Here is a 16945-nt window from a genome sequence, read left to right on the forward strand (position 1 = left end):
TGATGAGAACAGGACTAGATGTGTTTCGTGCAGAGTGTCTGAAGAAGGGAGGTACAGCAATAGTGGACTGGCTAGTGAGGTTATTTAGTGTGTGTCTAAGGGAGGGTAGAGTGCCAAAGGACTGGAGGAGTGCCTGTATAGCTCCACTTTATAAGGGAAAGGGGACAAATGTAAGTGTAGCAGTTTCAGAGGGTTCAGTTTGTTGAGTGTAGTTGGGAAGGCTTGTGGAAGGGTTTTGATTGAGGGGGTTAGGAAAGAAAAAGGGAGTAATTGGTGAGGAACAATGTGAGTTTAGGAAAGGTAGGGGTTGCATGGATCAGATTTTTGTTGTAAGGCAGATATGTGAGAAAGGTTTTGGAAAAAGTAATGATTTTTTTTTTTGGGGGGGGGCCCTTATGAATTTGGAAAAGGCTTATGACAGGGTAAACAGGAAGGCATTGTGGGAGGTTTTGCAGATATATGGGATTGGGGGAAAGATGTTAAGGGCAGTCAAGAGTTTTTTAACGAGAGTAGTAGAGTCTGTGTTAATGGGAAATGGAGAGAGTGAGTGGTTAGAAGTAAAGGTGGGACTGTGTCAGGGCTGTCATGTTGCCATGGCTGTTCAATGTGTACATGGATAGGGTGGTGCAGGAAGTAAAGGCAAGGGCAATGGGCAGGGGACTGGAGACTGTTAAAGAAAATGGAGAAAAGTGGGAAGTGAGTCAGTTGTTTCACTACGCTTTTAGCAGGGTCAGGTGAGGGATTAACGGAGTTAGTGACAGAGTTCAGGAAGGTATGTGATAAGAGAAAGTTGAAGGTAAATGTGGGTAAAAGCAAGGTGATGAGATGAACAAGGGTAGAGGGTGGCAGTGAGTTGGAAGTCTAAAAGGAGAGAGGCTGGAGAAAATAGATAGCTTTGCTGATTATTACTCCAAGGTCTCTTTCTGAGTTCACTTTTTTCTTCTTCACCAATTTTATAATTTCTTGATATTCTATTTTTACTTTTTCCAAACTCCATTATACTACACTTCTTGATATTGAAGTTCACTTCCCATTTTTTAGTCCATTTCCAGATTTTGTCCAGGTCTAACTGTAATGATTCACAATCCTCCTCTGTTCTTAATTTCTTTAGTATTTTTGTGTCATCTGTGAAGAAATTCATGTAACGCTCTACTCCTTCATTCATGTCATTTATATATATGGCAAACATGATGGGAGCCAGTACCGAACCTTGCGGGACACCAGTTATCATTTCTTCCCAATTCGAGTATTTGTCTCTAATTACTACCCTCATTTTTCTCCCAGTCAGGAGGTCTTCCGTCCATTCCAATAATTTTCCTCTGATGTCACCTATTGATTCTATTTTTCTTATTAATTTCTTGTGTGGTACCTTATCAAATGCTTTTTGTAGGTCTAGAAAGGTACAGTCTGCCCATTCATCCCTCTCTTGTATTATTTCTGTTAGTCTCAAATAGAAGCAGATCAGGTTTGTTGTTCATTATCTTCCTTCTACTTGCTCTTGATTTATTTATCATTATTGTTAATGGAGCTGAAAACTAGTGAGGAACTTAAATATCCATTTATGAGGGAGTTAAGTGTAGTACTTGACAATGTTTTCAGATTTTTTTTTCAAATGTATGGCAATAGACAAACCCTTATGGTTTAAACAATTAGTTTAACTTCTTGAATATGATGATGTTCATGTCTGCATCACGAGCTATGTGCAGGGTATACAAGAATGCTTCCTGACTATATTTTGTAGTTGTAGCTGAGTGACTCCCATATTCTGTGAACAGGCTTGATCATGCTTTCTGTGATGTTATATCTATTCAGGGTGAAAGAAAACAAATATAACCGCAGTAACTTTATATTTTGTAATATGCGTATTGTGATACAGTGTACATCATCATACATCAGGCAACCTGATGTGCACAAGAATATTTGACTTGTATTGAAAAGGTTGATGTCACAAACACTCCTTTCATAAGTTTTAGGTGCTAGGCTTACTAGGATTGACCCTTGCAATGTTGATAAATCAGTGTTGCTGGTTACCTAAAGGCCATGGGTCCTCTGCAAAAGAGACCAGGGACACCAGATTGATTGATTAAAAATTCTATGACAAATTATCAAGATATATCAAAATAATTTGTTTTTTGCCATGAAAGTTAACTTTTTATATACATTAGTGTTCATGTGCCACAATTTCAATGTGCTACCAAAATTGTTTCCAAAGAAATATGAGGTAGAATTTATTTTACAGATATTGATGAGAATACAAGTGGGTTTAGCAATACCCATTTTTTATTCAATTGGTATAAAATCCTCCAACCTATTAGTAAAAGTTTTCTAAATAAATTTCTGGTGCACTTTATAACCATGGCTTCTGTGATTATGGTGCATGCCTACCAGAATTTATAAACCGGGTGGAGCAAGTGGACTCTACCAAATTTACAAGTCGAAGGCTGAATCAACTCAAACAGGCTGTTGGTTCTAATAATCTGACTCCAGGTTTGATATGTATAGTGGAGTACTGCTATAGGAGCATGGATTACACTCATGCAAATTTGTAGAAGTAAAAATTATTAGGTGCATGGTGCACAGTAGCAATATAATTAGCTCTTGAACACTTATTTCATTGCATTTAAGCAATAGACTCTTGTGGTACTTATGGTGTATGTGGAGTATATAGAAGTATAATGTTTTGATATACCACAATCACTGCCTGGTTGTAACTTTCCACAATGTGTAAATCCTGTTGCTTATATATAAAAATATCTTAAAAAAATACACATTTTTTTTAGTTAATAAGTAATTCAATGCATGCATTCTAGAGCCCATTACATTAAAAGGCAGATGTACCCTTTATTCCGTATTTTTTCTTTATCATTATTTTGCATTAGTATTTTGTTTTCCTATTGTCATAAATCAATACTTTCTATATTAATGTGGTTTGGTTGTCTACTAGCCATAACTTGATATACTAAGGGGAATAGTTTTGCTTTTGATAAATATATGTAATGAATAGAGCATTTTTGCTTCATAGAAAACTACTTCTATCCCATAAAAGTTATTGTCCTTAATCAGATTGAGTCAGAGAATTGTAATATAAAAGAGACACAAAATTACAGTTTCAAAATATAGGATATATTGATATTTGTTGTCATTTATGAATTATAATTTATGCAGGAGAAGCAGATGCATATTGCATCATCAAGTGTGAAGGAGAGACAGTGACCTCACCAGTATCAAGTGGAACTCTAAGTCCCAAATGGGGGACAACTGCAATATTTTACCGTGCCAAGCCAGATCAGCCAATTGTAGTTGAGGTAAGAAAAATGTCAATATTTCCCCATGAAGTTAGTATGCTATCTAGAATACACTTAAATAACTTTTTTTTTTTTTAAATGAGATCATGAAATGGAGAATTGATATACCACTTCTTATTGAAACTTACCTGTGCTTTACACCATATCACACAGAATGCATTGTAAAAACAGCCTTAGCAGTATTTTATGCAAACATCAACAATATCCTGCCCCCTGTATACCACAATGTGTTCATACAAATAAATAGGCTCATATCACTGAACAGTTGCTTCACAATGGACTGCCAAATTCTATACTTCAACCAAATTCCTTACCCATTCTTATAACACCAATCATATTTCTCAAACACTTCCATCTCAACACATTTAGATTTCTTTGTGTCTACCTTGAAATCCAAGTATGTTGCATACAATGATTTGGAAACAATCAGTTTTATACAACTTCTTTCATCCCTATATACCTACCGTATATTTCCACGTATAAGACGACCCTAAAATCCAAAAATTCACCCCTTAAAATTGGGGGTTGTCTTATACTACCATTATAAAAATCAGACCTTGAATTCTACGTGAGATGACTTGGTAGGCTAGCCTGCCGATAACCACCGATACACAGGAAATGATTCACATTATGATAAGAACTGCTAATAAAGGTAATTAATTCATATTTACCTTATATATTATTGGCATATCTTTATAGTAAATGGCAATTGTTAATAAATTCGAGGAATAATTCTAGCAAGCAGCTGATAAATGCAAGATTGTTGTGTGCCAACCGTTGTGTGTGGTGGAGTGAGCTACGTCGAACCAGGAACGTAAACAAATAATTTTTGTTAGTTAGTTGACGTGTGTTCTCAGAAAATCATGATACATGATTTGCTTTGTTATTTCATTTATTTTGAATTTATAAGGATACAGTAAGTTATCTGGTATAAGGATACAGTTAAGTAATGAGAAAGAAAAGAGAAAAAGTGGAAAAAACAGCTGATAAACGTAATTAAAACAATTCTTTTTGTACGGTAGGTTTGATACACTGATGCTTTTGTAATTTAGCAGTCGTCTTATACTACCGATATGAGATAAATTCATAAAAATTTGCTCTAATTTTGTACCTCGTCTTATACAAAGGTCGTCTTATACACGGAAATATACGGTACTTATTATAACACTTCTCATTCCACCCAAATATTTACTTGCCTCCTTTACAGTATAATTCATCTCCATGGTGTCCATATGGAGGTAAAATACAGCTTGCCATAATCATTCATTGTATATCTCATCACTTTACTTTTGCTCACATTTACTCCCAACTTGCTTCTATTGCACATCCTTCTGCACTCAGTCACCAAATACTCTGGTCACTCTTCCTAATAAGCCACAAATGCAGTGTCATCTGCAAACAACATCTGGCTCACCTCCCATTATCCTTCCACCCTCCCACCAATTTCAAATCTCTGCTTAGCATTCTCGCATCCTGCATTTTCCTCCCTTAGTACCTTATTACTTAATTTTATCCCTTAACATATTATATAATGAACAACCATAGTGACATTGCACAACCCTGATGCCACTCTACATATATTCTCAAACAACTCTATTCCTGACCTTCACAAATACCCTACTAAAGCAAAAATCTTTGACTGCCTTTAAACAGACTTCTTCCTATCCTATGCATCCACATTAATTTCCACAATGCCTCTCCATCAGTCCTGTCATATAGATTCTCCAAAAATATAAAAACCAGAAAAAATCCTTACCTTTTGCCAAAAACTTCCTCTACATCTGTTGTACTAGAGACACTTGATCTACACACCCTTTTCCTCACATAAAACTGCACTGCTGTTCATCAATTACTCCATTCCCCTTCTTATCCTCTCAATTAATACATACACATACACCTTCCCCAGCACACTCAACACTGATCCCTCTAAAACTTCTATATTCATATTTAGCCTCCTTCCCCTTGTATAGAAGAAATGCACTTTTTCAATCCACTGATATACTTTCTTCCCTGACACAATCTCATTAGCCATTACACTATAACCATTGCACCCTTTGTCAGATATTCCAGGTGTCTTCCCAGCTTTCATATCAGTGTAAGGAATTAAGTGGCTTACAGTAATGAATGGTTAATTATTATCCAGGTTATAAATCAACAATTACTTGAATGCAAATGAAGCTGGTGCCTTGTATTTAATAGAAATAACCATATTATGGTGATATATTGTTGAGAGATGGTGAACACAAGAATCTGGAGATGTGATAGAAAAGATAGAATAGAAGATGAGGTACTGATGATGAATTTAGGGCCAAATTTGACAGAGATAGAAGTGGGACCCCACAGCTTTAGGTCTTTTCCTGTAAATTACACTTAGGTAAATACAATTACAGTAGATACTTTTTTCTAACTCCCTCTGTCATCCATGGACAATTTTACTTATTCTTACAAATATAATTTCTATTCATTTTAGGTGTGGAATCGCAATATGATCATGGATGGATTTATTGGTCGAGCAAATGTTTTAGCGCCTCTCAATCCCAATCCTACACAAGTAACACTGCCATTACGTGGACGGCGCAAAGAGAAGGATCTTCAAAAACCAGGCTCTCTAATTGTACAAGTTTATAGTGATGATGATCTCCTTAGTGTATAGACAGAAATGAGTTGGAAGATGATTACCAAGCTTATTGTGGTGTTGCACCCGAAAGTATTGTGCTAAGAGAGGTTCATAATTAATTCACTGATATATGACCCAGTTTCACTGATTTTTAGTTCATTACTCTAGATGTGACCTTTTGGAGTGAATCATTGAAACTGTTATTGAATTTGGAAATCTTTGAACCATAATATAATGGATATTGTATACATAATAACTTGAAAACGATGAGTTAATTATGATGATGTGTATGTTTTTCTACAAGGTGCATTTCTAAATCATTCCTCCATTTGTTCCTATGAAGAAGGAATTTGGACTGTTGGAGAATCATACTTGTATCATCAAAATATCATCTTGGTAATACATATTATATGAACTAATGATTACCTATTAGTGGTTTTGCAGGATATAGAAACTTCAATAATATCCTGTTTCTTGTGAATTTCTTAGTTTAAACCAGAGTTGCAGTAGTACTTTTTTAGACGCTTGAGGTATCAGTATATTGGTTATTACATGGCTAGACCAATTCAGATCTGGCTTAGCCTTCACATATATAAGAAATCAGAGAAGCTATCTTTAGATAAATCATTTGTACCTATATGAATAATGTAAATATATTCTGGAAGTGATGGCAAATGTTATTTCTACTCATGCAATAAACAAGAAGTGCCAGAGTGGTGCTCTGGTGATCTCCAGCAGCACTGCATCCCTGGTTTAAACTTGTCAGCCTTTAAACTCGTGAGATCTTCTGGTATCTCATATGTCAGAGGTCATCTCAAATTGTATATGAATGAAAGTGTGTTTGCATTTGTGTAAAGTTGTTCAAGTGTGTGAGGTATAGGGTGTCTGATGTTGCTTGTACATTTATTTTCTTTCATTAACCTGGAAACTACTTGTAGTTTGATCACACACCTTCTTTATAGGAAAGCTGTTTGACTCATCTATTGCTCTGTTTGGGAAGTTGTATTTTCGTTACCTCCTTTGTATCTGTTCATTTGTAGCTTAAAACTCCACACATTTTGCATGTTGACAGCTTGACATGTTAAAATTTGTTGATAATGTTTTCCTTTTGGTTGCATATTTAAAAGGTGATTACATTGCCCCTCTCCCTTTTTTTTGCCAGAGATGGTTTGACCATAGTCTTAAGGATATATAATGTAGACCTTGTACACTGTTCACCTAATAGGTGATTACTTTTTCTATGCTTTCAGTTTTAGTGGACCAAGGATGGGTTGTTGCACATGGTCATTTTACAGAATGGACATCAGACAGGACCATTTCTCTACTGCCTGTCTCCAAAAAGTCAACTCTGACACTTTCACTTAGAGGTGCAACCTTGATCCACTTGGTTTTAAGATTGGGCAGATTTCTCTATCAACTTCCACCATTTTACCACTTTCATATAATAAGAATTGACATATGGTAACTGCTTCCCTCCAACTAAGTGATACCAGAAATAGCACAACACTCACACAACATAGACAGTAATCTAATGTTTCTTCTTAGAACAGTGGTTGACTGATCAGTGCAGTTCCACAGTGTCTTCTTGGGTGAGCCCAACACTCCAGGATATTTCAAACTTAGTCAAATACAGGGCTATCAATATTTAAAAAAATTCATAAAAATGGCGAAGGCCACGTAAATGTTGGTCCACCATACATACAGTATATTGTACTCTTGTTTATGAGGTCTTTGGGATTAGGGGTTTCTGTTAATAATCTTTATCCTTTCCACCTGTTTTATTTTCTATTTATTAGATTTGTAGGTTGCTCATATCCTCTTCTGACTCTTCTCTAATTTTATCACAATGAATTTATTAAAGCCAATTGTCATTTTTGGCTCCAGGTATATATTTTGTTTAGATTCTATTGTAGGACTGCATTATGGTTTTACTCCTGTAATTATCTCAGTATTTCAGCATTGTGTTTATTTCCTCCCTAGATCACTTATATAATAATGATTGCTGCCTTCAGTTTCATAGATATTTCACCCTCTTACAAGGGAGGTAGCCAAAGTCAAAGACATAAATCCATTCCCACCCATTTCATCCCAACATACTCCACTCCCATTCACCACCCCTCCCTTCTTCTTTTCTTAGCTTCTCCTGCATGACAGATCATCCCTGCATCTCACCCACTGCTCTGGATCAGAAGCTGTGCAACAAGACAACACATCCACAGCAAGGCCACTTCATTTAATCAACAATCCCCCCTCTCCATCCCCTCATGCAGAAAAAGAGAATATGGGGAGAAATCCCTTTGGGGTGCGTCAAAATATAATTCACCTTTACTCCCCCATCCCCCACCCACTCCCTTCCATGCATCACAACATCATCCATACACAACCATTGTTCACTCACCCCTATCTTCTGTCTTCTACCTTCCTTCCTCAACAGACATTCACCTCTTTCCTAATGCCCTTTTATCCCATCCATCCATTTTATCCTTGGTCACCCCCTCATGTTCAATCCCTCCACTCTGCCTTCCACACCTCTTTCACTAATCTTTCTTCACTCCTTTCCATGTTTCCAAACCATCCCAACACACTTTCATCTACCCAATCTCCCAACTCCCTTACCATCCCTGCTCTCCTCCTGACCTCATTTCTCACTCTATGCAGCCTAGTAACCCCTACCATACTTCTCAGGCATTTCATCTCAAACACATTTAAACTCTTCCTCTCATCCTCTCTTATGTTCTACATTTCTCTTTTTTAGACACTCTGCATGACACCTATCTAACCCAGGTGCCTTACCTGCTCTCATCATTTTAATAATTTATTTCATCTCATCTTTCCTTATTTCTCCTTCATTTCCCTCATTCATCACTGTCATTTCCTTAGTGCTTCCCACTGCAACTATCTTTCCCTCCCTATCCTCCATCACATTTAGCAACTCCCTAAAATACTTTGCCCATCTTCCTCTTACTGCCATCTCTTCCATTATCATCTCTCTGTCTGCACATTTTGCCTTTACTTCTCTTCTTGATTTGCCTTCCTTCCTCTCTTAATTTTCTTCCAAAACATTGTTTTATTACTTTCAAATTTTGTCATACTCTTACCCCATTTCACATCTGCTCTCCTCTTTTGCCTCCTTGAGTTTCACTAACTGGAAATCCACACCTCCACAGCAAACAGGAATGGTTGTCAGGCCCTCCCATAGATCATTCAGGGAAGAAATGGACTGTTTCTATGATATACTGTATTAGCATGAGCCTTCCCATATCACTGATTGGTAGGAAGAAGGATGTAATTGGTATTTGGAAGGTGTTGGACATATTGGGCATAATCCAGAGACAGAATGCCACCTTTTCTGAAGGGCACCATCAAATGGAAATGAGGATGTTGATAGGATCTGAAGATGAGTGGCAGAGAGAAGATTTTCTCCAATGCCTATTTTGAAGGAACAGGCAAATACCAATCATTGTCCTCTCATTAGTGTAGATCAGGAACATGATTGGGGCCAATACTGAGCCCTTTTTTTATTGTTCTTGTTGGCTTTCCCACTAGGAAGTCTTCCATCCATTTCACTATGGTACCTTTCAAATTTAATTTTCTAAATTTCATTAATTTCTTTTTGTCATTATAGTTTGCAAAAAGCAAACTATAATGACAAAAAGAAATTAATGAAATTCTGTAGGATATATTTGTCTCCTCTTTATTATTCCTTTTTCAGAATTTTGTTCTTGATATGAACCCTGTTGTATTAATTTCTCACAATTTGTATTTCAAATGAGATCGCTTATTTCTATAGCTTTCCTATGTGGAGAGATGTGTATTTTATGTCGTGACTATTTCTAGAGCATATGGTACTGCAGAGAAATATTATTCTTGCATGTTGTGGGTATCCTTTTTTGCTCTGGGGTTATATCAAGGGATGCTTTATGTAATACTGAATTTGTTGGTCATTATTATTATTTCTTTATTTCGTATAATTTTTTATTTATTTATCATTATTATTTTGGGGGGTAAGCTGAGGTTGTGTGATGTGATGAGAGCTCTTGCAAAGAATTGTGCCAATCACTTTCATGTGGAACTCTAATGGGAGGATTTTTGTTTCCAAGTACAGTATAGACAGCTTATTGGGATTGTTTCAGTGCACCCTGTACTATGTAGATTTTACTTGTCCTCATTATTGTAGAAAATCAAGCTGTATGCATAAAGTAGTGTACCTTTTAGTTGTTTGTGTACTGTGATGAGTCTGTTGTCTGAATCCTATGGTCACTACAGTTCTGAGTACATAAATTTTCATGTTTCTTTCCTTGCAAGGTTTCTTATGTGGGATGTAAGACACCTTACACCCTGAATTGTAAGGTTTTTGTTTAATAAAAGGGGCTGACCATTCAGTGAGATGACTGGGTAGTAACTGCTACATCATTTATATTGTGTGAATGAGGAGAGGGATTACCATATGATAAAGTGTGTTTGTGTGTGTGTGTATATTTACCTACCGTACTTGTATTTACCTAGTTATATCTTACGGGAAGGGGAGCTACGCTTGTGGTGTCCCACCTTTTTATCTTGCAGTGTCTAGTTTGCCCTTAAATTCATGTTTGGTTTTTGCTCACACTATTGTGTGTGTGTGTGTCTTTTGGGGGGGAGGGGGGCATAAATCAGCTTTGGCTGTCAGGCCCTGATGTGGAGGAGCTGTGCCTCACTATTCTCCTTGATCTTGGCCAACCCCATTATAAAGGTGAAAAGGAAGGGCCTTTTGTATTTGAGAACTGGCAGACAGGGTTCATCAAAGAATGCTGAGATGGTTTGGGCATATGGAAAGAATTAGTGAAGAAAAATTAGCTCAAAGAAAGTGGAAAGCAGAAATGGATAGAGTGAACTTGAGAGCAAGACCAAAAATGAAGTGGATAGATAAGGAGAAGGGGGCACTGAATGCCAGAGGAATCTCTATTGAGCAAATGAAGAAATAGTGCAAAAGATAGAATGTAGAGGAATGTTTTGGAGCAACTGAATGTATAGAATTAGAGAAAGTCTGTTGAAAGTACTCAAAATTTTGTAAATGAGTAGTAGAGCATGGTTTAAGGTAAATGTAAGGTTGTGTCAGGGTTGTGTGATGTTGGATTAGCTGGTTAATGTGTGGGTAGAGTGGTAAGAGAACTAAATGTAGGAGTGTGTAAGGCAGAAGTTTAGAAAATGTGGGGTTGCTATTTGAGGATTATACCATACTGCTGACAGATTCTAAGGGTGGAGGTGGGGAGGGAGGGCATATGATGAAGCTGTGGCTGCCAGGCCCTATAGCATATGAACTAAACCTCGCTGCACTGCATCTGACCCACACAACATGATGGGGGCAGGGAACCCTTTATCCCCAAGGTGCTATGATGGGAGGGATGTGAGTTAAGCTTTAGGGGAGTGGGTATTTGCTTTGATTTAGTCACCCCCATATGAGGGAGATTGAACCCTTTGTATGTATGTATATGTATATATATATATATATATATATATATATACATACATATATATTGTGTGTGTATATATGGACAATCAAGTTGCCTAATGAAAGGGTAATTGGTTCTGAATCACAGCTGGAGCCTAGAAAACTGCATCCTACAAATAACTAAACCAGTGGGAAAAATACAATTGGTTCTTGACCTTAGCTCAATACTGCCCTTTCATGGGTATGTTATTTCTACTCTAGCGGAGTATGAATGTATGGAGGCACCTCTCTGCCCAGATAAGAGTTTTATTTTTACACCAAAGTTGTCTATCAATGCTCCCAGATCTATAGGCTCACATATACTTAAAATTTTTCTTTGTTCTTGTAAATGGTGCAAATGCTGGACTCGTTGACTCCATAGGACTTCATACCAGCCTTCTTCTTACCTACCTCAATCCAACTAATAACATCTAATTATATTTAAAAAAAAATTCTTATTCAAAGTAATACTCTTGAGGGTAGCATCTTGTCTGCCATTCCTGCAGCACAATTGGTGGTAAAGAAGAAAAAATAAGAAAAAAAGAAGAAAAATGAAGAGAAAAGAAGAAAAGAAAAGAGAAGAAAAAAGAAAAAGAAGAAAAGAAGAAGAAGACAAAGAAGGTTTACTAGTGATTCTTTGATTTATGGTCTTAATAACACTCTGGCATGCCATAAAAATCATCGTCATACAAGTGCATGAGGCAACTTGATTGTATAGTGTACAGTATATATATTTGTTTATTTTTATTGTCACTGCTTTTCGAGAAAACTAGTGCTATTCAATATATATTTTTTTCTAATACAAAAGTTGAGAACAACAAGATTTTGTGTACATGTATTTACCTAATCGTAATATACAGGCAGGGCCCCGACATGGGTAAGTGCCGCCCTGGGGCGAGTCGCAAAGTGCCACCCCCCCCCACACACACACCACCACTACCACCACCTTCCACATCTGATGGTCACTAGCACGATTCACATGTAACATTCATCCACAAAACAACATTTATATACACATCATTCATACACACAACTCATGATAAATAAATCATGCATTAAAAGTACATTAAGGGGAATTTGCTTTACCTTCTTTTCACCAAAAGTGCCACCCCCCAAAACGTGCCGCCCTGGGGCATTGCCCCTCCCTGCCCCTCCTCTTGTTGGGGCCCTGTATACAGGAAAGGAGTTGTGCTTATAGAGTCCAGTCTCTTAATCTGTAAGTATAAACATAGTCTGTGTCAATGTATTTCTGTGGAAATTAAGTTGTGTGTATATGTGTTTGATGATTATGATGGGATATAGCTACATTGTCCCACTCATTTCAAATAAGTTTTTGCAGAAAAACTTTACTTTTTTTTTACTTCTTACCTGTTTGTACTATTTACCTGTTTGTTTATTATTTAACTATACCTATGCATTTATTTATGTATTTTATTTGTTATTTACATTATTATAGTTTTTATTTATTATTTTATTATTATTGATTTTTTTTTTGCATCAGACCTAGATATGGACCAAAAGGTCTCCTGTCGGTATGCTCCACCTTTGTAATCCTTTGTATGTCCGGTTTTCACTTGTCCATTTTTTATTTTGTTTAATCCATAATCTTCAACTCAGTCAACCTCCAGCAGTCTCCATTCTTCTGGGTTACCTCTTGCAACCATTTTGTACCAGTATGTAAGGGGATGCAGAATACATTTTTTTTTTCCACAAGAAATGCAATTTTTGTACTTAAATAGTTGAGCTTTATAGTATAATCTGTTAATATTGATAAAAGAGCACCAAGTAACTGTCATTTATTTTACCTTTGAATGATGGCTGCAGCAAAGAGAATGAATGTTATCTCAATACTATTCACAAATGTTATACTCATATTTCAGAAGTATTTATATATCAAGCATTGGCAGATCCATGGGGAAGGGGGCTGAAGCCCACAAAGAATAATTTTCTCATTGCAGAGGTTGAAAAGCCTGCCTTGTGTACACCGGTGCATGGCAGAAACGAGTAACGATGTGCGGTGGCGGCGGGACGATTCATCTAACAGACGGGAAGGTCAGCTGTGCGACTGCAGCATCTGTGCCAGGCCCAGAGCATGCAACCTCCCCCTCACCCCTGGCTCCCACTCCATCCGGTATAAAAGGTGGCGAAAAGGGCCTCTCGGGGTCAGTGAGTCCACGAGCTGCTGCTTGGACTGGCCTTTCCCTCCCTGTCTATAAGTCCTGTGCTGCTGCCAGGTCAGACCCAAAGCCCCCTGTCTATAAGTCCTGTGGTGCTGCCGGGACAGACCCAAAGCCCCCTGTCTATAAGTCCTGTGGTACTGCCGGGACAGACCCAAAGCCCCCTGTCTATAAGTCCTGTGTTGCTGCCGGGACAGACCCAAAGCCCCCTGTCTATAAGTCTTGTGCAGCTGCCGGGCCAGACCCAAAGCCCCCTGTCTATAAGTCCTGTGCTGCTGCCAGGCCAGACCCAAAGCCCCCTACCTATAAGTCCTGTGCTGCTGCCAGGCCAGACCCAAAGCCCCCTATCTATAAGTCCTGTGCTGCTACCGGGCCAGACCTTCTACAAGGCATCTTCTAGTGCTGACCGTGGATCCTCCGGAGTTCCCGACAAGGATCTGTGCGACGACGCCCCAGGGAGAGACGCCGTGGCAGCTGACGCCTATCAGCCACATGTCTACCCACCCAGTACTACTGCTGCAGGTTGCCCGCCACACCCATTGGCTAGAAGACTCGCTGAAGGACCCCCAGCTCACCTCCACTCCGGTGCCAGCAAACTCGCCATCAGTGGTAGGGACCCCGCGGGACCCAACGCCCACTTGGGACTGGCTATAGGTACCTTGCCCCGTCTTGCCTTGCTCGCCGGTAGCACAGGCACTGGAGTTCTAACGGGATGGCTTTCCCTCTAACCAGTTACACATAGAAACTTATGTAAATGGCACTCCCATTGTAATAAACATACTTAGTATTTGTCATGTGTTTGGCTGTCATCCCCTCCATCCCATGCCTAACATTTCTGATGGTCAGTGGTGGGATGGGGATACAGACAGCCAGATGCAGATAAAAAAATTAACCAGTAGGGCTAGGAAGTGTAAGTAAAGTCAAGCAGCAAGAAGCAAAGTGTAGTAACGGAATAGAAAGATAATAATTAATAAAAGCCCAGTGTTTTCGGGTAGTGACGCAAAGAAGAAAGGACAAATTAAACGTGTCAGGAGTAAGTGCCTTGATAATAATTGGGGACATCACAGGAATGGATAAGTTCAATGCCTTCGACCCCAAGGAAGGGTCGATGGAGCTGTGGCTGGACCAGTTTGAGCTCCAATGTGAGCTGCTGGAGGTACCTGCAGCCAAGCAAGCTCAGTGGTGCCGCTCGGTAGTTGGGACCCAGGTACAGGAGACCCTTACCAATTTAATCCTAGGGACCACGTACAACGAGGTCAAGTGCACCCTTCTGGATGCCTATGGGGTGGCCGACATGGTACAAGAGGCAAAGGATGTTCTTTACAGGCTTATCTAGGGGTCCCTCACGCTCAAGCAACTGGCCAAAAGGGCTCAATACTTAACGGACATTGCTTTATGGGGAGCAGAAGCCTGGGTACCCTAACGGCAGGCTACGCAGACCTTCCTCCGGGCTCTATCCCGAGCTCTCGCTAGAGAAGTAGAATGGACCCCACTGGATACCCTGGACACAGCAAGATGGGAGGCCGATCAACAAGAGCACCTCCGTCAAGAGGACGAGCAAGCCCAGCCCCAGGCTAAAGCTGCCCCAATTAGCAACTGCTGGACCTGCAATGACACTGCAGGAAAGGCACCACAACTGCACGGTCTTCCTTCACTGCATGGCTGCTATAAATGGGACAATTACAAACTATACTGCGTTTAGCTCAACTTCAAACTGGGGCTTAACTAGGAGTAAACTAGAACCAGCTACTACGGAACTAACCTAGAGAACGACAGTAACAGGCAGGCTTGTGGCGCGAATGGATTTTTATAGGCGAGGTGAAGAGCGCTGTCTGCAACTAGTTCATTGTTTTATGCATGGACATCCAAACTAACTTAGGTAAATATTCATGTTTCATGGGATCAAACAACTTGGGTTTTTACATCAAGAACAATGAATGTTTTTTGTTTTTTTTGTACAAAATAAAAGAAATCCTTTATAGATTGAATTGTAAGGAGAAACTTTGTTTACTCTTGAATGGCCTCACAGGTTGAAACAAAGGTGATGCCACACAGGATTCTAAGTGTGTAGGCATCGCTTAATTACTTTTCTGCCGGCTTAATCCAAGCCAACGGAAAGGTGTAATGATTTCATCACATCGGATGTCAATGGCAAAAATCTTTTCTCTATGCTTGATACCTCTACAAGCAATTTGGTGATGTTTTTAGGCTTCCAATTTCAGACAAAAATATTACAGTATATAATTTTTTTTTCTTAATTGTAATTGAATGTTTCCTCTATTATAAATGCCTAAAGTACAAGGAAGTGTGAACAAAGAATAAATTTAGTATTACACCCCAGACTACTCAGAGGGAGGAATTCAGGTTAACCCTCCCCAAAATTTCATCCTGGATCTAGCACTGATACCAAGGGTTTTCCCCCCATATAATAAAGGTAGCCAAGTCGAAAGGCATGTACCCAATCCCACCCATTTCATTCCCATCCACCACCCTTTCCTCCTTTCATCTTAGCTCCTTGTGGATGACAGGTCATTCCCGTATCTCGCCCACTGTCCTGGGTTAGAAGCATTGCAACAAGACACAATGCATCCACAGCAAGGCTGCTTCACTTAATCAATGACACCCAACCTCTCTGCTCATACATTGAATAGAGAAGATAGGAAGAAATCCCTTCGGGCTGCATCAAAATATCATTTACACGTAACCACTCCTTAACACCCCCATCCCCTTCTTGTATCACAGTATCATCTATACACAGCCATTCTCCACTCACTCCCATCTCTTGCCTTCTTCCCTTGTTTAACAGGCATTTCCCTCTAACTCAAAGCCCCTTTCACCCCATCCATCCATCTCATCCTCTGTCATCCCCTCAAGTTCACTCCATCCACCTCTACCTTCCACACCTCTTTCTTCACTAATTCTTTCCATGTGTCCAAACCATCCCAATACTCTTCCATCATCTCTATATGATATCTCCTTTTCTACCCCCATTCTCCTTGTTTCTTGTTCTATCCAACTTTGTAACCCCTACCATAAGACATTTTATCCCAAACACAGTTAAACTTCTCTCTGCTTCTCAATTCAAAGTCTCCATCTCAAACAGTGTTGGCTGCACAATCACTTTCATATAATCTCCTCTTTGCATTCATTCTCAGATGCCTATTTCTCATGACACTTTTTACCCCCCCCCCCCCCCAGGCATTTACTGTACTTGCTTCTATCAATGTACAGTTTGCCTCTACTCCCTTTCCTGCGACATGCAACCCCAAAATTCTAAAATTATCCACTTCTTCCAGCCTCTCTCCTTTAATGTCACATCCACACAGTCGAGCTGTGCCTGGCAGGCTGTGTCCTAACCAGGCAAAGTCTCAAGACTATG

At 39.1% G+C, this 16945-nt stretch overlaps 1 protein-coding gene across 4 annotated transcripts in view; it reads left to right on the forward strand.

The window, feature by feature from the left end:
* The window catches only part of LOC143033390 (calpain-5-like), a 138493-nt gene extending 131903 nt beyond the window's left edge, over positions 1-6590 (forward strand). For all 4 annotated transcript variants that reach the window (XM_076198741.1, XM_076198743.1, XM_076198742.1 and 1 more), the window contains 2 exons: positions 3166-3305; positions 5776-6590. In XM_076198741.1, the coding sequence (XP_076054856.1) occupies positions 3166-3305; positions 5776-5958 (323 nt within the window). In that variant the 3' untranslated portion in view covers positions 5959-6590. The remainder of the gene's footprint in view (positions 1-3165; positions 3306-5775) is intronic.
* The last annotated feature ends 10355 nt before the right edge of the window (positions 6591-16945 follow it).

The sequence above is a fragment of the Oratosquilla oratoria genome, chromosome 15, assembly GCF_046742065.1.
Source record: "Oratosquilla oratoria isolate Oo_2021 chromosome 15, ASM4674206v1, whole genome shotgun sequence".
NCBI lineage: Eukaryota > Metazoa > Arthropoda > Malacostraca > Stomatopoda > Squillidae > Oratosquilla > Oratosquilla oratoria.